At 42.6% G+C, this 23,567-nt stretch overlaps 1 protein-coding gene across 3 annotated transcripts in view; it reads left to right on the top strand.

Moving 5' to 3' along the window:
• bif (bifocal) overlaps nt 1-23,567 on the top strand; it is a 540,366-nt gene that overhangs the window by 165,877 nt on the left and 350,922 nt on the right. The window contains exon 2 of one of the 3 annotated variants that reach the window (XM_067138093.2): nt 1,428-1,858. The exons of the other annotated variants lie outside the window; for them this stretch is intronic. Within the exon in view, the coding sequence (XP_066994194.2) occupies nt 1,428-1,460 (33 nt within the window). The 3' untranslated portion in view covers nt 1,461-1,858. Of the gene's footprint in view, nt 1-1,427; nt 1,859-23,567 lie in introns of those variants that run through there. 3 annotated transcript variants of the gene reach the window in all.

The following is a 23,567-nucleotide window of genomic DNA, read 5'->3' as shown; positions in this document are numbered from 1 at the left end:
AACACTATAAGACGACCACGCGTTAACTCGAGAAGTGCAGGCATTCACTTAATCAGTTATAACGTCATGCATGTTTCACTGACACGTTCATATTAAGTATGAAATTGAAGGCAAAATTAAATGTCTTTCATAACTCATTCTTCACTAACCGTAAATGACTAATTCTAGCACAGGGGACGCAAAAAGTCAGCTGTTCTTCCCAAAACCCCTTGCACTCTCAGTTGTAGTGAAGTATTTCAAGAACACTCAGGGGTGGTCTTTAAAAACAGAATGTTCCTACTGAAGCCGTTATCCTTTATTTCCATAAGAATCGGATTACTTGGGGATAAACTTCTACAGAGTTCCCAATGTAACTGTACGCAAATTCTTAATTCTTCAGTACTTACCTTTTGAAACACTTTCCCTTTGCCAAGGAACCATTCCTGTAGTGTTGAAGTATGTAGTAAAGTTCTGTCGAGTTGTAAAAGCTTACTTTGAACTTCGGGTTACATTTGTTTGTAACAATGGTCCCATTTGATCATTTGGCATATCCTCTATAGTGTCGTCTGCACTTCTTTCAGCAGCATAATGCCTTAAATAGTTGTGCAACACACAAGCTGCCTTCACAACATTGACAACACTATCTACTTTAATTTCAAATGGTGCTCGAAAAACTCGAAAACGTGAAGCAAGTATACCAAAACTGCATTCTACCGTTTGGCGTGCTCTTGACAGTCTACAGTTAAACACTTTTGTTTTCGTAATTGTCGGTAACGCTTCGTTTCGGATAAGGTGGCGTCAAATTCTCCGATAAAGAGAACTCCTCATCTCCTACAAACACGAAAGACATCGGATCCTGTATTTGATGTAGTACCGTAGGTGACGGAAGCTGTAAATTGCGTTTAATTTTTTTTTTTTTTTTTTTTTTTTTTGCCACAACGCTTGTGTTAAAAATGCTTCCATCACTGAACCTCCCTTGTGACCCTACATCAATAGTAATGAATTTATAGTTTGAGTCTACGGTAGTCATTAGCACGATGGAGAAAGTGTGTTTATAATTGAAATAAGAGGATCCCATTTTCCGAGGTTTTCTTATCACAACATGTATCCCATCAGTGGCGCCAGTACAACGCGGGAATTGTCATCTTTGTTCGAAACCAGATGCGATTGATTCCCACTGTTCTTTTGTGGGTTCCGGCAAAAATAATGGTTGCATTACTTTCCATACAGCTTGAGATATTTCCAGCACGATGTTAGAGACCGTTCGTTCCCCCATTCTTTAGCTGTAGGCAATAGTTCTGTATGTGTTTCCTGTCGCTAAATACCTAAAACATACAAGAGAAAATTAAATAGTAGGGAATTATTTTATGGCTATATTTGTTCATGTATTTACTTAAAAAGTAAATATTTTTACATATCTAAATGCTCTTTTGGCACCATTGTTGCAGGTGCTGAAACGGAGGCGATGTGGGAGAAACTGAGACATTCGCTGAGAGAAGAGAGATGCTCTCAGAAGACAGCAAAAATACATGAAAAGTGGAGCACCGGCTGAATCTGTTAAACAGTGGAAATTTCAAAAACAGATGGGATTTCTACAACCATATATGGCCAATACAACACGAGAAGGGAACCTAAACGAATACATTGATGATAATGAAACCTCATCGCAGAATTGTGACATCGATAGTCCAACTGATGTAGTCGAAGAGCGTGAGTAGTCATTGAACGTGCAGCAGGGAATCAATCGAAGTGCACGGGAAGTAGCTCATTCAGAAGCAGTTCGTGATATTTCACCTCCGACACAAGGTCCGACATCTGCTAAGAAAGTGAAGAAAGACACTGTTACTAGCTTACTCAAACGAAGCATGGAACAACATGAAGAACGAAGAAAATCGAGATCGGAAGAAAGGAAAAGTATGTTGGTACAAACAAGTGCTCCAAGTGGTCCTCTCTACCACTTCTTCATGTCTATGTACGAGGTGACCAAAAATATGCCTCTGTCATCTCAGTTTATCGTCAGAAATGATATTTTCCGCGTGGTTACAGAAATGGAGGCCACGTTGCTGAACATTCCCGCGAGAACTCCACAGTATAACACAATTCAGCGTCCATCACATGACGAGTTGTCCCCGTGTAGTAATCGAACACCCAGTCCATCCTACACCACCTTATCTACTCCAGCCCGTTCCTCACATTACGACAGTCCATTACCAAACCAACAGGAGAACTCTGTGTTCGAACAAAACACTTCAACTACGGCTTTAAAACGGAGTGATTTGCTCACATTCATTAAGGAATTCCCTGAAAATTGAATTTCTGTAAGTAAAAGTTTCACTATTTACATTTGACGTACAGAGATTACTTGTGTGTTATTCGAGAACACATTTGCCGTTTGAACATTATTCTGCTTATTAAATAAAGGTTTTTCTATAAAAGCTGCCTTTTTACTTTCCGACGATAATGAAGGTACATTAATCCCAGATCGTAATATAGGTTACTTAGAGCAATCGACTATAGGTAAAACAGGTAACGTATAATGGCTTACCTTAAAAACACAGCTAGTTTCTCCTCAGTCCCATTGGGCCTTGTAGCGTTGCATCTCTCTCTGTCAATTTCATTCTTGATGAGATCGTGCACTTCTTTGAACTGATCACGGTTTAACCTAAAATAATCCGTAAATTTGTCATCATGAAATTCCTTAGTTAAGCGAATTCCCCATAGCTTAGTCCTTTTTTTCATGTATGCACTTCTTCCTGCTTTTTGTTTCATCAGAGCACTGTAACATACCGTTTCGAACACAAACTCGGTATCGGAATCCGATTCTGAACTCAAATCTATTAACATAGCAGCAGTATTCGCCATCTCTGCCAGAGCTGAAGTTCCGTGGTAAACTGCGATCCAACTTGCTACGATTGTCGCCGTGAAGAATTCGACGTGAGTCACCCTGCGTCACATTTTACGGCCGGCCTAGATTGGGAGTGGGCGCGCGTTTCACTCAGTGTCAACGTCCACAGCCCAGAGGCGACTGACAAGAGCAGATAAGCGATCAGTTGAGTTGAAACCTAGTGGTCATATAAAGAACATAGCATACAGTGGTTCCCAAGGCAGGGAATAACTATCATCATCAGCAAAGTGAAAACAAACGAATTTGCCGCACTGATTGGGGCCGCGCGCCTACAGGAAGGTTTAAGGTCTCCACACACCAACGCGGGAGCGGGAGCGAAACCTACAATCCCGCGGTCGCTGCGAAGTTCGTATTTGTCTTCACACAGACCCATGGAAGTTCATGTGGACACACAACGTGCATTCTGCGCAATTTCCTGAGAGAAAATTCAGCATATTACAAAGATTTAGATCCACCGAAATCAGCACTTGGAGTCTTTGAAAATGTTGACAATGATACACGATGAGCACCCGCTGTAGCCTTCGCTGATCGTGAGAAATTTGTTTAGTTCTTTGGCATGCATAACAATGTATAGATAATTTTAGTGTACATCTTACATGTATCTGGAAGTATAAGAACGGAGAAGTGTATGCAAAAATAGTCACAAACAAACAGAGATAATTAAAAAATTGATACTTACCAGGTATACGCAGTTCTTTTCCTATTTCATCCCACAACATATCTTTCTTCCTTAAATTCTTGTAATCTTCATTGCTCATGTCGTAAAGCATTGAATGTTTCTTAACGCACTCTTTCAACAGTTCAGTCGCCATTGCTACTGTCACAATGAATGCGGGACGCGGGAAAATGCTGCGAACTGAAAATGGTTCGCAGCAATCCCGCCATGTAGGCGGGAGAGTGACGCACCGGTGTGAATGGATCCATATCCGCTGTACGCATAGTTCGCGACGGAATCGTTCCCGCATCCCGCGTTGGTGTGTGCAGACCTTAAAACACTAACAAAATATCTTAACAGCACAATCCATATCTGTTGGTACAGATTTTTATCACCAGATGGAAACATTGCTTAGAGACAAGTTCAGTACTAAAACACCCCCTATCCCGGAGTAAGAACATTTTTGCAAGCAATGAAAACTTTTTGTTTTGCTAGGTGCTTTACCTCGCACCGACACAGATACAGTAGGTCTTATGGCGACGATGGGACAGGGAAGGGCTAGGAAAGGGAAGGAAGCGGCTGTGGCCTTAATTAAGGTACATCCCCAGCATTTGCCTGGTGTAAAAATGGGAAACCGCGGGAAACCATTTTCAGGGCTGCTGACAGTGGGGTTCGAACCTACTATCTCCCGAATACTGGATACTGGCCGCACTTCAGCGACTGCAGCTATCGAGCTCGGTATAACTTCAGTACGTTGCTATGTATGCCTAAGTAAGGAAGTTGAATGTATGGTTACTCCATTTTTACAAAACGTGTGGTCAAAGTGCCTTTTTGCAATGACAGAGTCAATTCCAATATGCTAACAACGAAGTGTATTTTACTCGGTATTTCCAAAATAACCCTCCCACTCTCCCTATTTCTTTTTCTTTCTTTAAATCTAAGGGATTTTTTTAGTGTTCAAACCTGTTATTTATAGAAATAATAATCGAGAAATTGGATCTGCTGCGTATTTTGCCGAGGAAATGTAAGGAGGAATAACTTACATAGAACAGTGGATGGCGTAACGGTTAGTTTGCATTTTTATTTTCCCGTCAACGTGTTGAATGTCAGTTTTCAAAGATGTGTTTTAAACACTACTTAACTCCAATTCGTGCAGCATGGTTGGGTATAAACTTGTGGTACATGGGCTGAGAAGTGGCTCAGACCACAGAGATCTTGTTGAGAAGCAAGTCCTGTTATGTGTAGTCGCTCAAAAGAGAACAAGCGCACTGCCTGACAAAAAAATTGAAGCACGCAGAAGGGGAGGAGGGAACGAAATGAAATTTCACGTTTAGAGAGGGTAAGTGATGTTATTTCAGTGATTACAAAATAGTCAAATTTACAAAGAACTTGGCAGGAAAAGCCCCACTTATGAGTATGACGTTGCTCCCCGTATGGCCTGAATGTATATACTGATTCGTTGGGGAAGGGTGTCATAAAGCCGTTTTATCCTCTCCTGAGCCAAGCTGGCCGACAACTTTTGTAACTGGCCCTTGATATCCTGAATACTGGCACCGGGACGGAGTTAACGTCGGAGCTGGTCCCGCCCATGTTCTGTCTGGGACGTATTTGGGAATCTTACTGGCCACGGGAGTACCTCAACATCACGCAGACATTCATAAAGACGTGTCGTGTGTGGACGAATACTGCCCTGTTGAAAAATGGCACACGATACTGTCGCATGAGATATAATATATGAGGACGCAGGATGTCCGTGACGGACCGTTGTGCCGTCCGAGTTCCCTCAATCACCACCAGCCGTGACCTGAATCCATACCCGATTGCTCCCCGCATCATGACGCCAGGACTAGACACTTCTGTGCTTCTCCAAAACATCGGAAGAATGGGACCTCTCCGTAAGTATCCGCTATACTCGCAGACGGTCATCCGGAGTAGTGCAGAATCGCGATTCATCGTTGAACACATTGCGACGCCATTCATCAGCAGTCCATGCTTCCCGGTCACGGCACCACTCCAAACGCACCCGTTTGTGTTACGGTGTTAACGGCAGCCTACTCATGGGACGGTAATTCTCTAGTGCGGCTGCTGCTAATCTCTGGCCAATGGTGCGGGGTGATGGAGAATATTGCAGGGAGTCCAGTACTTGTTCTCGGATGGCAGGCGCAGATGTGAAGGGGGTTACGGTGTGCTTTGTGCACAATACGACGATACTCCTTTGTGGTGGTCAAACGTAGTCGACCGTAACGCTGATGACGAGTATGCCTGTCCTCACGTTCCTATGCAGACCGACATCGGATCACAAATGTTGATAATGCACGATTCGACCGGCCGGCCAAATGGAGACCCATAATGAGGTCCCTTTCAAACTCTGTCAGGTGCTGATAACGCTGTCTTGCACGAGGACGTGGCATCTCCGTGTCTTTCACAGTGATCGCTCAACATTTGACTTTTTTTTTTCTGGGGTAGGAGGCCGAAGCACCCTCCCGCCCGCGTGGCGATCAGCAGACACTACATCTCCAACATGCAGTTAATCCTAAGAAGAGAAAGAGACAACGGGTAGGATTGGGAGTAAGTGATTACTAAATGAAGTACCTTTCTGTCCCCATGCTTAGCTTGCTACCAGGTCCGATGAGGTGATGAGGTATCATACTGATGTAATCGGGTAGTAAGTGTCAGAACAAAATCACACCGGTAGAAATACGAAATGCCTATATGTAAAACCTTACATGATGATGGCACATGCAAGGATTTCGGCTGGAAAGTTCCAGGTTATGTTAGTAAAGAGTATATATCATCCAAAAGCCATATCCATTTTCCTGCAATGTTTGCTTGATAGGGGTATCTGAATCAGTGTCCGCCTCCGTAGCGTAACGGTTAGTGTTATTAGCTGCCATCCTCGGGGGTCCGGGTTCGATTCCTGGTACTGCCAGAAATTTAATTGCAGGAGGGCTGGTATGTGGTTGAAATGGTACATGCAGCTCACCTCCAAGGGAGGTGTGCCTGAAAAGAACTGCACTACCTCGGGATGAGGACACGAGTTTACTTTTTTTTAATCTGTATCAGTCGTCTTGACACTGCGGGAGTCCGTGTGCGGGTTCAGTGATGTCCGGGCTGTGGGACTACAGGAAAATTTCCACTGTCCAGCTGCCAATGATCCCAAGTATTATCATTTCATCCTCATCACGACGCGCATGTCGCCTACAGGAGGTCAAATCGAAAGGCCTGCACGTGATGAGCCGAACATATCCTCGGGCACTCCTGGCACTAAAAGCCATACGCCATTTCACTAGCCTCCATATGCGGAGAAGGGAGTAACCAAGCCTGCAAGAATGTGGCTGAGCAGTATGTGTTTAGGCGTGTGGTACTTCTTATATAAATCGACATCATAGTACCCAATGCGCCTTATTAAGGGATTGATCTTGTTACTCCACGACTTGGTGTACGTTCGCTGTTTTCCGAGATGGTATTTAAGGCGTGAAGGTTCCTTACAGCCGTTTGTAAGGGAGCTTCGCTGCGGCTTGTAGACACTTGTTTTATAGTTCGAGGTTCGTCCTGGTCGTGTATCTCCATGCTGGGGTTGCGTACATGATAATAGGCCTGATTCAGGCTGTATACATGTTGACGGCTACCTTACTGTTAATACTAGAGCTGCTATTCAGTATCGGATACAGTTTGACGAATCTAATGTGAACTTTCCGTCTGATATCTCTGACATAATGCAGCATTTTAAGCTTATCTATGATTACCCCTATATACTTAGCTTTCTATTATATTTGTTTCTTAAATAGTGTCAGAGATTAGACGTTCGAAGGTTTGTGTGTACGTCTGTTTTTCTGCCTGAAGATAACTGCTTGGCACTTACCTACGATGACTAATGCGCCATTTGGTGAACAACGGGTGTGGCGTGTGTAGAGCTGCCTGTAGCTTCTTTCGGGTCCTCGTAAGTTGAAGGTGCTGGTCTGGTAGTGCTGGTAGTGAGCTCCGCTGTCGGCATATGTTTGTTTGGAGAACCAACAGGATCGGGCGTATAAGTGAGCCTTGGGCTATGCCTGCTCTGATTTTTCGTGTAGGCCCTCCTTGACAGTGTGTTGTGCACGTCTGCTTGAAATTTTCAGTCTTCTAGATGTGACTTGATAAGCCTTGCGTATCCTAGGTGGAACTTACAAACAATCAGTTTTGCCGGGAGGCCTTCGTGCCATACTTTATCGAAGGCCTTTTCGATATCTAGGAAGATTGTGCCCTTGTCCCTTCGCTTAAACCCAGTGGTTGCGAGCTCAAGGAACTTCATAAGGAGCTGCGTGGAGGAATGTCCGTTTCGGAATCCGAATTGTTCGTTACGGATTATACCCCTTTATTTGATGTGCGCCACGAGCCTTTTAAGCAGTACTAGCAGTGTCCCGCTGGCTCCGCCCGCAATGTACAATGTATGGTGGTGTTCGTTACTATCCTCACGGATGTATTTGCAAAGATCCGACTTAATGAAATAAAGCACATGATCTGCTGCGGTAATAGAATGCAATATTGTGTCAAGAAAACACTTGAAAATACATTACACAAATAAATTGAATTAAACGTTCCTTGGAACAACACTACGCGCCGAACTATTAGAAAGTCCTTCAAAGATCTTTGTCATGGAGACAAATGTACTCATTAAGTTTTCTCAGAATCTAGAAATTGAAGTAGTTATTACCTCAAAAGAAAGCGCTTGATCCACTGAGTGTTTCTAGACCAAAACGAACTGCGTACCTCAATTAGAACGAAAGATTTAATTGCTTCAACTAGAAAAAAAAGTTGAAATGGGACGTCAAATTGAATGTGCACTCATAACTTTCCTCAGAATCAACGATTTTGAATAGTTAAGAGCTGAAATGAAAGATCTTGATCCAATGAGTGTTCTTAGGTTAAAACGAACTCCGTACCTCAATTAGAGCCAAAGATATGATAGCTTCAAAGAGACAAAAATTGAAAAAATCAAATAATTTGAGGAAGGCTGAAGTTAAGTGATTTATAGTGCCTGATGACAAATCTGTGCACGAATACCTTTCAGTTTAAAAAAAATGAAGGAAATCGACCGGACAGAATGGCCTTACTGACTGACTTTAGTTTTCATCAATTTTTTTAATATATAGATTTTCTCAAATATCTTGCTGATGGCGTCTAGGAGACTTATTGGACGACAGTTGCTAGGGTCCGATTTGTCTTTCCCTGGTTTCCTCAATATCAGTATTTTCGTTAGTTTCCATTGTTTAGGGAAGTATTGCAACCTGAGCATGGCATTGACAATATTGGTGACGATGGAAAGGGCTTTTCTACATTCATGAGTTCGTCCGGGCCGGGGGCCTTTTTGGCGTTAAGTTGATCAATAATCCGTTATACATCGTGGACATTAGCCGTCTTAACCTCTGGTCTCAGTGCGTTGGTGAAAAATGCTTCGTCATTTCCTTCTATTCTCATGGTGAATTCGGGGTCCGACGCAGTCGTCGTTCGGCTTGAAGCCGCCTCCAGTGCGTCAGCTATGACTTCGGCCTTCTCACGGGTCTCGAATCCTGGGCCGTTTGGTCCCTTGGTGGTTGGGATTACGTTTGGTTCGTGAGTGAAGTTTCTCGCTAGTTGCCACACGGGCCTAGTGTTCGTGTCAAAATGTTTGCAGAGTTTTGTTCCATTCCTTTGACCTTTCTTCTAGGGCAGTTTGAAGTTCAGTGTTCAACTGACTTTTCATTTCTCTGTCGAAGTCACAATGATAAAGAGCTTATTCGTCTACTGTTCTCATTTCATGCCATCTCTCCACAGACAGCTCGGTACAAACCTCTTTGTCTTGCAGTTCGTCTCCTTACTCCCAAGTCTTCCCAGCCCAAAGGTTGCAACATTTTCGTAACACTACTCTTTTGTTAGGAATCACCAAAAACAAATCGTGCCTCTTTCCTTTGGGTCTCCTTCCAATTCTCGTATCAAGTAGTCCTGGTGTGGGTCCCATACACTGGAACTATACGCTAATTCGGGTTACCTGAGACTTGCACGCCCCCTCCTTTACATCCTTACTACAACCCCTAAATACCCTCGTAAATATAATTCCTTATATTAACCGTCTGACTCGGCGTACTGGCCTTCGGATCAGAGGGTCCCGGGTTCGATTCTCGCCGGGTCGGGGATTTAATAGCTTCTGATTAATTATTCTGGCTCGGGGACTGGGTGTATGTGTCCGTACCAACACTCTCCTCATCATATTCAGACAACATACCACACTACCAACCACCATCAGAAACACGCAATAGTGCTTACATCCCTCCATATAGGGTTGGCATCAGGAAGGGCATCCGACCGTAAAACAGGGCCAAATCCACATGTGCGGCGCAGTTTGGACCAGCGACTCAACAGGTGTGGGGAAAAAGCGGTAGGAAAAGAATTCCTTATATTAACAACTAGTACTTAATGATCTGCATGAAATACTATTACCCCATCAACATAGTAAGTAAAACTAAGAGGACTACTTCTCTTTGTGAAACCTACAACCTTCGTCCCGTTTATCATCATACCATTGTCTGCTTCCCATCTCACAATATTGTAAGGCTTTTTGTAGCCGCTTATAATTCTGAAATGTATAACTAAACAGTATACCATCATCCGCAAATAGCCTTATCTGTGATTCATATACAGAATGTTAGGTGTATACGTGCAGATATTTCTTGTAGCTATAGAGAACGATGTGACGAATCACTATATATCAATCTTTTAGTAATCCTCGGAAATTATTTTCGAGAGCAAAGGGATACGATGATTTTAGAATAAGTAATATGGTAATATGCCTTGTTCTTGTGAATGAATACCTTTCCTTCGATAACAGGCAAGTTAGGCACCATCCGTGCCAAACTCGTTTCTGTTTAAGAGCGAATGTACTACTGTAACAGCTGAACGCTACCGATGCTATGCCACGAGATGTTACGTAACATACTTGCCAAGCTGGTTTAATGCTTAAGAGCAACTGAACTTTGATAACAGCTACGGCTGCTACTGTACTAGGTTATACCATGTTAAGTAACATTCTCGCCAGACTGGTTTTGTTGTTGTTAGTATTTTGTTTCCGTCTTTGGGGCTTCAGGCAACCGTGGTCATCGGTTTCGGGCCCTGGAGATATATAAAATTGTCAGCGTTAATACTGGTTCTTTTGCTGTCACGTCATTTAGAGGATTGGGATATCTGTGGTAATCGGCCCCATGGTCTAATGATAACGAAAATGACCTGAAAACCTGTGTCGGTGCGGGATCTGTACGAGCGTGTGAAATAATTATTAGAGCGTAAGGTTGGAATAGGCGCGCCGGGACGTGAAATACGGCACGATCTCCGTTGTGCATTGCTTAACGCTAGAAGAAAGAAGGCGAAATCGTGTTGACGTGTATGTAGGCTAAACAAAGTTCTTTACGTCTACGAAAGCATGCATGGGATAGGATGTCCCAATGAGTATTGAAATTGAATTATCGAAGCACGACGAACGGTTTGTTTTGAACGAATAATGGACATGTTCCACAACGAAATAAATTAAACGTACCTACTTGTCATGCCTCCTGCCGGGCTGGGTGGCTCAGACGGCTTTTTGACTCCCAAGTTCGCAGGTTAGAACATGGTCCAGTCCGGTGGTATTTTAAGGTGTTCAGATATGACAGCCTCGTGTCGGTAGATTTACTGGAAGGTAAAAGAACTCCAGCGGGACTAAATTCCGGCACCTCGGCGTCTCTGAGATTTCGTTCAGATTCGAATTGGAGTTGAAGAACTGGTCTAAGTGAATGAAGCAATTTTCTGCGACGTCAAGAATAGGGCCTTTGTCCATATTCATGAGCACCTCTTTATCTTGTTATTACTGAAGCTATGCTTTGAATCTTGAATGTGCTGGCCAACTGCTGAGTATCTAATGCTACAAAATATAATAGATACTCAGCAGTTGGCCAGCACATTCAAGATTCAAAGCATAGCTTCAGTAACATACAACAAGATAAAGAGGTGCTCATGAAAGGCCCTATTCTTGACGTCGCAGAAAATTGCTTCATTCACTTAGACCAGTTCTTCAACTCCAATTCGAATCTGAACGAAATCTCAGAAAAACTAACATTCTATTTGATTTTTTAATTAAAGTATTTCTATTTGATTTTTTGATTAAAGTATTTAAGTATTTTAATCTTCCGAATATGAGATCAATATTTACCGCGATACACAGTACCCTATATCACATTACAAACCCCCACCACATTGTTCACAAGACCCACCTTAAACGTACTAATCCCCTAACAAGATCTTTTTCTTCCCCCCCCCCATCTTCCTCCCCTCCAGACCTACCACATTTTATATCTCCTTCTCACAAGACTAATGTCTTTTACCACTGACTGATTTCATATTCATCACTTAAAATTTTATCAGGTATAAATTACAAGTGACTCAAAAAAGTTCTCGACGCTCTGGTTGGCGCATATCACGTGTGAGTGTTTTAAATGACTCTTAACTTTGGAAGCCTATCGGAGCCTTCTATTGAACGAATGCACAAAGACTACACATATTGAAGAACCTTATTTTATTCTTTGAATAATGAGAGGCTTTATGTTTACTTCAATATATCACTGCGCCAGATTTAATTATTAAGCCGTTACTCTTCTGTTACGACACATGGTGTGAATGGTCAGTTACAAATTATGTCTTTGCTTATATATTTGTGATTTATTTTATGGCTGATGATGACATTTATATATGTCGAAACCGGTCCCCAAGTTGAATAAAAGGCATTTGTAACATAAACACGTACCTAATTAGTATTGAAAACGTTGAACCTAATAGATATCTTATCGTTGATCTCAGTTCAATACTGAAACATTAATGAAGTTCATATCTTTAAATGGATTTTTGTGTTACTCTCCAGACTTGAGTTACAATGCAGTTCGTTCAGTCGTCTTTGGAGGAGAACTTATTTCGGTTGTTTAGTAGAGATGTTACGGTTAGCGAGCATTACCATATGCGTACCGAGCAGTGGCGATTGAGAAGAGTTTTCTAGCTAGGGAGATGAATCACCTTCACGCACCCTGCATGGTGTTTGTCATCTCCCCTCGTCATACTTGGTGCGGCAGGTTATTTCCTCTCCCCATGTTATCTCTACCCGTCTTGCTAAAATGGAGAACTTTACTCGTTCTTTTGCAGTTGTTTTGTTTGCACCATACAAACATGGACATAATGTATACGTATAGCGTAACATGAAATATGAAACTGTTTATACGTCGTATAACGGTCCTCGGTAACGCTCAGGCTCTTATACGCAAGATATCCTACAGTATTAATAAGACAATACAATTGTTTTTACGACATCATTCTGTTCTCTGAAACCGAGAGATGATCGTGGTGGCGTGTACTAATTCCAGGACAGAAGTATTCGTACCCGAGATTGTGAATACATTTCTCTGCCACACTCAGTTGCCTACAGCTGCTTGTAGGACGGCAAACGTGATGTATGGTGCGACTAGTTGGCTGCAGAACGTTGGAATGGATAGCAAACTTCTGTGGAAACGAGGTAGATCATTGTATCCTTCTTCTTCTTTCTCTTCTTCTTCTTCTTCTTCTTCTTCTTCTTCAGATTTTCCCACATCTGTGGGGTCGCGGGTGTGAACTGTGCCGTACATGTGGATTTACAGCCGGATGCCCTTCCTGACGTCAACCCTGTGGTGGTTGGTGGTGTGGTGTGTTGTTTGAATATGAAGTGAAGAGTGTTGGGCCAAACACGAACACCCAGTCCCGAGCCAGAAAAATTCATCAGACATGATTAAAATCCCCGACCTGGGCGGGAATCGAACTCGGGACCCTCTGAACTGAAGGGCTCAACGCTGGCCATTCAGCCAAAGAGTCGGGCAGATCATTGTATCATTATATCATAAAAAATAAATCATATTGTGACATCGCAAACATCGTTGGAGGAAATTGTTCCACTGTGCAATGTGTACTACAGCCATGTAAAGAAACCAAAATTGGATCGTCCACAGAAACACACCGAGATGGAGACAAGGTAAGTGGTTAACATTATCAAGAAAGATGCAGACGTTACTTCCATCTTCAATATATGTTTATGTGCACGAACAGTTTGGAAAGAAAATAACACAAAGAACAATAAGAAGACATAAATCACGTCCGATTCAGAGCCATTCCACCCATTAAATTAAACCTAATATAAACAAGGATGAAAAGAACAGGTTAGCATTCGCAGAGAGGTGTAGAAGGGCCAAGACTTCAGGAACATTTTGTTATTCTCGGGCAAGAGTATGTTTTTGATATTCATTATGATGACCGATTTTTGGTTGTGGTGAGGGGGGGGGGGGGATGCCCAGTAATAAACTAGACATGCAGAATCTCCAAGAATGGTAGTGGTGATGTCATGGTCTGGCGGTGAATGGATGGTTCTGGTATAGGGGGGAAACTACAGTAGTTTATGTACATACATAATTATATACATACATACATATTCTTTATAGACAGTTATGCCTTTCAGCGTTCAGTCTGCGGTCCTTTTGTGAGTTAATTAAACGCCTCTACAATCCTCTAGCTAGTTATTAGAAATGGAGTGTAATCTTAATCGCATTGGTCTCCCTGTACTTCGTACCCCTCATGATCCAGTCTATTATTGTCCTTGGTAATCTATCCTATTCCATTCGCCTCACATGACCCTGCCACCGAAGCAGATTTATGCGTATCGCTTCATCCATTGATTTCATTCCTAACTTAGCCTTTAGCTCATTCTGAGTCCCTCCTGCCATTGTTCCCACTGTTTGTACCAGGGATCTTCCTCGCTACCTTCACTTCTGTTAATTCGAACTTATTCATAAGTTATTCTGAATTCACCCAGCTTTCACTCCCGTACAACAAAGTTTGTCTGAAGGACAGCTTCGTCCGGAAGCTGACCACCTCGTTACAGAATACTGGTAGCTCACTGTATTAGCTTGGAGCACCTCGATTCAGTCTCACTCACTGTACTTCATTCTGGGAAAATAAACATCCTAAATACCTGAAATGATCTACTTATATTCCAGTTTGATATTCCCAACCTGACATTAAATTTTCTTAGGTCCCTTCTCTACTGACATTACTTGAGTCTTGGAAATGCTAATTTTCATATCATACTCACTGCTCCTTTTAATACTACCATAAGCTTTTAGTAAACATTGCCCTAAATTGTGGTGACAATATTGTAACTTACTAATGGACATGATCGTTATAGGTATAATTTATTATTATGTACAATCGTAAACAAGAGATTATTTTCCCTTATCGAAGCTTACTTTCCGTTGTACTTTCTGCTCATATTTGCAGCATTGTGGAATGACTCGCCCCGACAATCGGCTATAGGAATATTATGTTCCTTTTAAAAAGAAGGGAGGTGTTTAACGTACAAAATTAATTAAAAGTAAGCAGTAACCACCGAACAGAGATCCCTTTCTCTGTAATTTTGTAGAGTAAAATGGAACGTAGCCTAAAATGGCATCAAATTAAAATACCTGCGCACGGTAGCAGAGGCCATACGGTATTTAGTGGCACACTAGAGTTACATGCAGAGGTATACTGTAATTCTGATATTGCAAAACTGGGTCGTGCGCTAGAGCAAAGCAACAGTAATAATCATTCTCGAGCCGCTGTCTGTCGACGTGACAATATAGTGTATGAAAGCTATCGCATGTTTCGAGGTCTGTACAAGTGGAAGTAATCGTGAGTTCCCAAAGTTTTCCCAATTTTAGTGCAGTTCTTCGATTAGTCCGACTCCTTGGCTGAATGGTCAGCGTTGAGGCCTTCGGTTTCGAAGGTCCCGGGTTCGATTCCCGGCCGGGTCGGGGATTTTAATCGCGTCTGATAAATTCTTCTGGCTCGGGGACTGGGTGTTTGTCTCCACACTTTCTTCATGTTCAGACAACATACTGCACTACCAACCACCACAGAAACACGCAATAGTGATTACATCCTTCCAGATAAGGTTGGCGTCAAGAAGGACATCTGGCCGTAAAACGGGGTCAAATCCACATGTGCGACACAGTTCACACCCGCGATCTCACAAATATGGGAAAAGCGGTAGAAGTGTAGTTCCTAGATTATATATACAGTATATTAGAGGTAATCGAAACAAAAATTGTTGAGTTCAGAACAACTCCGAATGAAAATTCTGGTAACATTTCAAGCTATGTTAGATACACACTATCTCAACTAGATATTTGAAAAGTGTGTTGTATTTGCTGGTGACAGTACGAACACGAACTCTGGAGGTGACTGAGATTTTGAGATAATAATTTTACAAAATTGAAGAAATGGATGAATAAGAATGTTGTGGAATAGGCTGTCTTGCCCATATTCTTCACAATACAGTTCAACATGAGGCAACCAGTTTGCGAATAGCTCATAGTTTTCAATTATATTTTATTTTAATTGTATGTTTTTGTTGCTGGTGTTATCGTCTCACTAAATACATGAAGATTTTCGGCGACGTAGAAATGGGAAAGTGATTGGATTCGGATGGTAGTAATAATTTCGTGTGGCTATTTCTAGCCGGGTGCAGCCCTTGTAAGGCAGACCCTCCGATGAGGGTGGGCGGCATCTGCCATTTGTAGGTAACTGCGTGTTATTATGGTGGAGGATAGTGGTATGTGTGGTGTGTGAGTTGCAGGGATGTTGGGGACAGCACAAATACCGAGCCCCCGAGCCATTGGAATTAACCAATGAAGGTTAAAATCCCCGACCCGGCCGGGAATCGAACCTGGGACCCTCTGAACCGAAGGCCAGTACGCTGACCATTCAGCCAACGAGTCGGACTTCGGATGGTAGTGGTCATGGCCTTAATTGTTACAGCCCCAGCATTTTCCTGGTTTGAATATGTGAAACCATGTAAAACCATGTTCAAGGCTGCCGACAGTAAAATTCGAACCCAACATCTCCCGAATCCAAGCTCATAACTACGCGACCAAAACCGCACGGCGGACTCGCTCGGTAGTTTTCAAATTCTGCAATCGTATCTTTATATAAGAACATAACTTTAGGGATATTGCGAATTTGTTGACACTGGTTACAAACATTTACTGTCCCACACCAAAGGTAATATATTTTTGGGTTGGGGGTGGTACAATGCATCTACGATATCTCCTGTCTATCGTAAGAAATGTTAAAAGGAGAAACCCTTAGGGGCCTAGTCTTCGGTGGCTGAGATTGTGACAACTAGGGAGTCTGGTATTGATTCCTTTTATGCCTCCCTCCTCACTTTAAACTTTTCTATTTGGCCTCTCTTGGTTCACTCTTCTTTTCTGGCCCCAACGGAATTAGGTTTGCGAGTCTTAGGGTGTCTTTCATGTGTACAGCCTTCGTGGCCCTCCCCAGTCTTTAGTCGATACCTTCATTCCTCAAATGATTGAACCTCTTTTCTCTTCTGATTAGTGTTTAGGGAGGATGGTTGCTCTGTTGTACTTCTTAAAGCAATAACCACCACCATCACACCAAACGTAGGTGGCTGTGTTCATTTCCAACCATTCATAGAATTTTAATTCTAGAGATGTATGGAGCCTTACTGTCGTTGGTTTTTTTTTTTTTTTTTTTTTTTTTTTTGTCCCTCTTGAAATGTTTAGAATTTCTTTTCAGAGCGATTGGGCGAATATTTCCGTTAATACTTGTTGTCTTTTTCCCATTTCCTTTTGCCACATACTTAAAAAAAAAACAAATGTTGGGCTGTTACCGGTGTAATCCGCTATTTATTTAATAGTTTAACAGATGTAAAGAATTCTCTGTCGTTCTATTTTTGTTTTATATTCACTAGCCAATTAAAACTCATTGCGTCATTTCCCCTACCAACTCTTAATAGACGCGCCTATTCCATTTTTTCTCCACAGAATAAACGCTGATTTTCGTTCTCTCTTTCTGACCCTTATTTTTATATATATCCTCATTAGCCACCACACCATGAATCTCAAAATTATGTACATAGTTTTCAAAATTACACCGCGATTACCTGTAACGAAATGTTCTGGCCAACAGGTCTATTTTAGTTATTACTACGCTTTGAAGAAACGTTTTCATGGCTCCGAGACTTAAATCCTCTCCCGATAGTTGACTATGAGCGGGCCTACTATACGTAGAGTATGTACTTCTTTCTCATCAGTATATCGGTAAAGACAAAGGAGTACGTTATTTATGTGGGCATACTGCAGTCTGAAAGCTTGAAATGAATATGCAATAAACCACTAAATACTGGCTCAATACCATTGCTTACTAGGTTCATATTTTATCATTCATAATCCTAACCTATGTACTTTTTTTTTTTTTTTTTGGCTAGTTGCTTTACGTCGCACCGACACAGATAGGTCTTATTGCGACGATGGGGCAGGAAAGGGCTAGGAGTGGGAAGGAAGCGGCCGTGGCCTTAATTAAGGTACAGTCCCAGCATTTTCCTGGTGTGAAAATGGGAAACCACGGAAAACCATCTTCAGGGCTGCCGAAAGTGGGATTCGAACCCACTATCTCCCGAATACTGGATACTGGCCGCACTTAAGCGACTGCAGCTATCGAGCTCGGTACCTACAGTGGCTCAAAAAAGTATTGGTCTGTCCAGATATGCTACATTATGAGGACGAGGAATCTAAGGGAATGATGATAAAAATTGACATATACTAGAATCCTTGATTATTTATCATCTTGTGTAACATGTACATTGTAAGAAAAACACAATTCTTCCATGTCCATGTAACTAAAAAGCCATAACTTAAAACAATGATTTTCGCTTAGCACCAAAAAAGTATTGGTCTGAATTAACATAACGCAATTTCTTGATCCTTCTTGAATGTTTCAGTACTTGGTAGGTCCTCCTTTCCTCTTTATAATCTCAGCTAAGCTATTTGGCATCGATCATACCGATGTTTCCGTAGTTTTCGTTGGTATGTTATTCCATTTGGTGAGTAAGGCTTCTTTCAGGTCAGCTTTGTTTGATATTGCATGCTTTCTCAAGTTTTACTGAAAATAGTGCCACAAATTCTCGATGGGGTAGATGTCGGGAGATTGTGGAGTTTCCATCCAATGCGGTGTATTATATAGCAGCCATAGCTTCGTATTCAGGGCTGTGTGTTTGGGGTCGTTATCTTGCGAAAACGTATACTTTGCTGAGAGTCCCATTTTTTGTACACTTGATGGAAGATATGTCTTGAGGATGTTAATGTATGCTTTGTGATCCATACTTCCTTCAGTAAAGGCTAATTCACCTACACGATTCGCACTCATGCAATCCCACACCATCAGGGAACCACCTCCATGTTTCACAGTAGCTATCAGGGTCCTCTCTTCAAGTTCAGAATTCGTCTTCCTCCACACATTCACTCGTCTGTCTGACCTGAAGAGGGTAAATTTACCCTCATCAGTAAAAACGACTGTCTTCCAATCCTTATAGCTGTCATTTCTGTGCTCTTTAACGTACGCAAGTCTCTTCTTTCTGTTAGCCTTACTGATGTACGGCTTTCTACGGGCTGTTGTGCCCTCATATCCTCTTTCACGTAGCACATTTCGGATGCTTTACGATGACACATGCACTCCTACATCTTGTTTTAACGCAACTGCTATCTTCGGCGCACTTAGCTGAGGATTTTGGGCCACTTTACGTACAACTTGCCGTTTACCTTGTACTGATAAGTTTGCGGTACGGCCACTTGTTAGTCTATTTTCTATTGTCTTTGTTCTTTTTTACCTGTACACAATATTTTTAACTGTTGTAATAGCTCTTCCACTAATTTCATTTATGCCCTTGAAAGATTTACCTTCCTGAAATAGTCGCACTACAATCCTCCTTTCTTCCACGGTTGTTTCTTTCATTTTCCTTCCCATTGCTAGCTGAAGACGGAAACAGTGCTGAATATTACCTTCCGACATTTCAGCACAGACACAATGAGCCAGATGCAGCAGACAGCACGATGTCACGATGATATTGTGTACTAGACCAATACTTGTTTGGCGTGTATTGACGCACACTGTTGTATTATTGGTCCGTTTGCAAACAGCGTGAATATTCTTGGCTCTACATTCAACCTACTGATGTACTTTACTGTCTTACATATCTGCATACGTATAATTCCATTGTATGCACCATTATTTGTACCATACAGTTCCGTTCATACCACGGCTATGGGCAGACCAATAATGTTTTGAGCCACTGTATGTACTTTTATCCTATTCGCCTTGGAGAACAAGAAGTTGGTTGTACAACTGCCTTTTTGACGCAAAGCAACTGGCAAATTATCTGGCGAAATGCTTGAATCTTGTGTTAAGGTAAGTCTCAACTACAGCATGATTCGCGTGATACAAATTATGGTCAAAGTGCTCCTAATCCATTCTTTTATTTCTTCATTAGCAGGAAAGCTGAGCAAGTTCTTTTGCAATGTGGACGGTACTTCTGGAATTCCAAAATATTAGCACAATAACAATAACAATACAAACTGTAGGGATTGATCGCGGAGAGGATACGGAACAAAAATGGTCTCATGAACGTATGTCCGGAAATGCATGGTGTCCATGCTAGCGACCATGTATACAATCATGCTTTGTTACAGAGACTGCAGGCCAATACGCGCTGTACCATGCCGCTATAGTTATATATGCGTCGTTTCTTCCTAGAGGGTGGTATTGTCACTCATATGTCATGCCCTAGCGCCCTCTCCTGCCATAGTCATTGGTACCGTCGTGTCCGAGTCGCTTCTCGTGCTGACTCACCGGGTAGTGGATGTGTTACAGCGTTGTACACATTGGTTCCGTATTCGACTCGAGAGTTTGCCGACATGGTGTTTACTTGCGGCAAGGCGAACGGCAACGGGCGGCGGGCAGCGCGGTTATATTAGGAGACCTATCCCCGCCGACAACAACCACAGCATTCGATGTTTGCAACAGTGTTTCGCCGTTTGTCTGAGACAGGGTCGTTTAAGGAAGCAGGAAATCATGAAGGACCTACCCGCCTTGTTCGGACACCAGACGTGGAGGAAAATGTGATTAACAGCGTGTAAGGCGACCGCCTTGTCAGCACCATGCAGTTGGCCCACCAGTATAGGGTAAGCCAGACGACAGTGTGGAACATTCTCCATGACAATTGTTACTAACCTTATCACTTACAGCGTGTGCAGGGCTTACTAGCGGCAGACTTTCCACATGGGGAGCGGTTTTGTCACTGGTTTATTCACCAGGCAACCGCGATTCCGGATTTGTGGCATCCATCCTATTCACAGATGAGGCCACCTTTACGCGGAGTGGTATCTTCAACTTTTATAACAGTCACCTGTGGGATTGTATGCAAAACCCCCATGGTTTGGTGCCAGCGAATCATCAGCAGCTTTTCAGCCGGAATGTGTGCCCCAGGATAATTGGCGACCGTGTTTAGAGAACAATCTTCCTTCCACGTCGCCTAACACGCCGGAACTATCGGTGTTTTTTGCGAGTGACTTTGCCTCCGCTGCTGGAAGACGTACCATTGATGATTCGCAGGGTTATGTAGCTGCTACATGATATCGCTCCAGTCCATTTCGCCGTGAACGTCTGGACGCATCTCAATCGTGTCTTACCTGGTCGATGGATCGGGCGAGGAGGTCCAGTTGCATGGCGTGCTCGTTCACCAGATCTCAACCCGTGCGATTTCTGGTTATGGGGTCATCTCAAAAGTATCGTGTATGCAGAACCCATTCCAGATCAGGAGACACTGGAGCAGCGTATTCGTGCTGCCTTTGACACTGTTCGGATGTAGCCTGGCCGATGTGAACGTTAGAGACTGGACATGCTACGGCGCATACACGCATGCGTGGAGGCGCATGGAAACCATTTTCAACACATACTGTAACTGTGGCTGCGTGGTACAGTGCGTACTTGACCACCGTCTCTGTAACAATGGATGATTGAAGAAATAGTCCCTAACAAACCAACCATGGATTTCCGGACATACGCTCATTAGACCTTTTCTGTTTCGTATCCTTTCCTCGATCAGTCCCTTGAGTTTGTACACGGTGGAAAAAATCACCCTGTAAGCTAAATATTATTTGCCATATTTAATATCTTACATTGAAATATTATACCAGGAATATTTTTTGTTTTACCTATTTGTGCAATCGTATACACCGACATTATAGTACCTGCAACACCATTTTTATATTAATATATCTTCACGTTTTAGTTTCGTACCGTGTTCACGTCTGACATTTTCCGCAGTTACAATCTGCGTTTACCTTATTCACTTCATTGAGCTATGATTGATTTGTCAAAAACAACTCGCTTTCTCGGGCCTTCCATGACCACGCCCCATATGTACTTCGCTGTCAATGAACTTCTCTCGGAGCTCCACGCAGCTCCCTGCATTCTTTACACCCTGATTTCTCTTAACACTGAAGAGGCGTTGTCATGCGCAAGAGAGGAGAAATGTGATAGTGGAGTAAATTGCTTTATAAAAGAAGCAATTTGTTTGTACAGGCAGTGGTATGATTTTGATTTTCAGTGATTCAAATGGATGAAAGAGTTTGAATAGAAATGTGTTAAAGATAAGTGGAAATATACCGTACAAAAAGTATTCAAATGGGGGTACTTTCTAAAAGTGCCGAGCTGATAGGCTCAGACGGTTGAGGCGGGCCCTCTGACCCTAATTTGGCAGGTTCGATCATGGCTCAGTCCGATGGTATTTGAAAGTGCTCAAATGCGAGCCTCGTGTCGGTAAATTTACTGGCACATTACAGAACTCCTGCGGGACTAAATTCCAGTACCTCGGTGTCTCCGAAAACCGTGAAATTAGTTAGTGGGGTGTAAAGCCAATAACATTAATTCTAGGAGTTATGAATTGAAATTGGTTTCTTTAACGTTACAGTTGAAAATAAATCTTGTATTAAGTAGGTTGTCTGATAGGTCATCAGCCCAGAGGCTGGTTGGATCCTTAGAAAGCACCATCAGAGGTTGTGCGGTTGCAGGGAAACTGCAAAAACTGATGGCAGGGCAAAAGTGAGGTGTATTAGGCAAGGTGATGAACGAGGTAGTTCGCCATTGCTTTCCTTGCTGGACCAGTAAGGGCTACTGCAGCATGACTGACCGTATGAGTAACACCTTTCGCAACACTTCGGCGCTCTAGTGATACTCTGAATGTCTTCACTCAACCTCAGCAGCATAGTACACACTGTCACAGCCATGGATGAGACTGGGACTTTGGTGGGAGCTACATTTTGCTCTGGTCTGTGCCAAGAAACAGATGCAAAAATACATCCGTCATGAAAACCAGGCGGAAATTGATAGGTTAAATGTTTTTAAAGTAACTGTTTTGAACGTAACTCACTCACTTGATTAAATAACAACATTTATTACACTTATTACACATATAACACATTATAAGTACATAATAGTGGGTATTGATGGGCAGATGCCCTCGATAATAGTCAGTCACATGTTCCCGTCTCCTCACGCTCGAGGCACCCAAGCATAAGTCTCTCATCCCCTTCCTCTGGTGCAGTAAGTTCAGGTAATTGGCAGACCACCTCTTCCACAACTGCTGCTGCATTGCCTGGATACGCTGTGCAAGTCCATCCTTCCCAGGGTGAACAGTCTCCACCACAGCCAACTTCCAACAGAGAGGAGGAAGATGTCCTCCTTCAGAAGAGCAACTGTTCCAGTAGCTAGGTTCTGCTTGGGACAGCTCCATTTCTTCCTCTGCTGCAGTGAATTCAGGTAATCGGGAGACCACCTCTTCCACAACTGCACAACACTTCTGGCTGAGGGCCTTCAACATAAATACACACTGAAGGGTGCTGCTATTTTTCCTAAAGTGGTAGCGAGTAACTAGGTGGTCTAGCCATAGCTAGGCCGGAACATGCTCCCCACCGTTGAATCACCATGATTCAACCGAATTAAATAGCCTGATATGCCCTCATGAGAGTTCAGTTCAATTCAAGTATCACACAGGCACTGACATACAGAGTTAATGTTCAGTAACCAAAATGAGTTGATCATTCAACAAGTATACATATAAACATAAGCAAAACAGAAACA

This window comes from Anabrus simplex, chromosome 1, assembly GCF_040414725.1.
Source record: "Anabrus simplex isolate iqAnaSimp1 chromosome 1, ASM4041472v1, whole genome shotgun sequence".
NCBI classification, from domain to species: Eukaryota; Metazoa; Arthropoda; class Insecta; order Orthoptera; family Tettigoniidae; genus Anabrus; species Anabrus simplex.
This window is presented reverse-complemented; position numbering and strand designations above follow the sequence as displayed.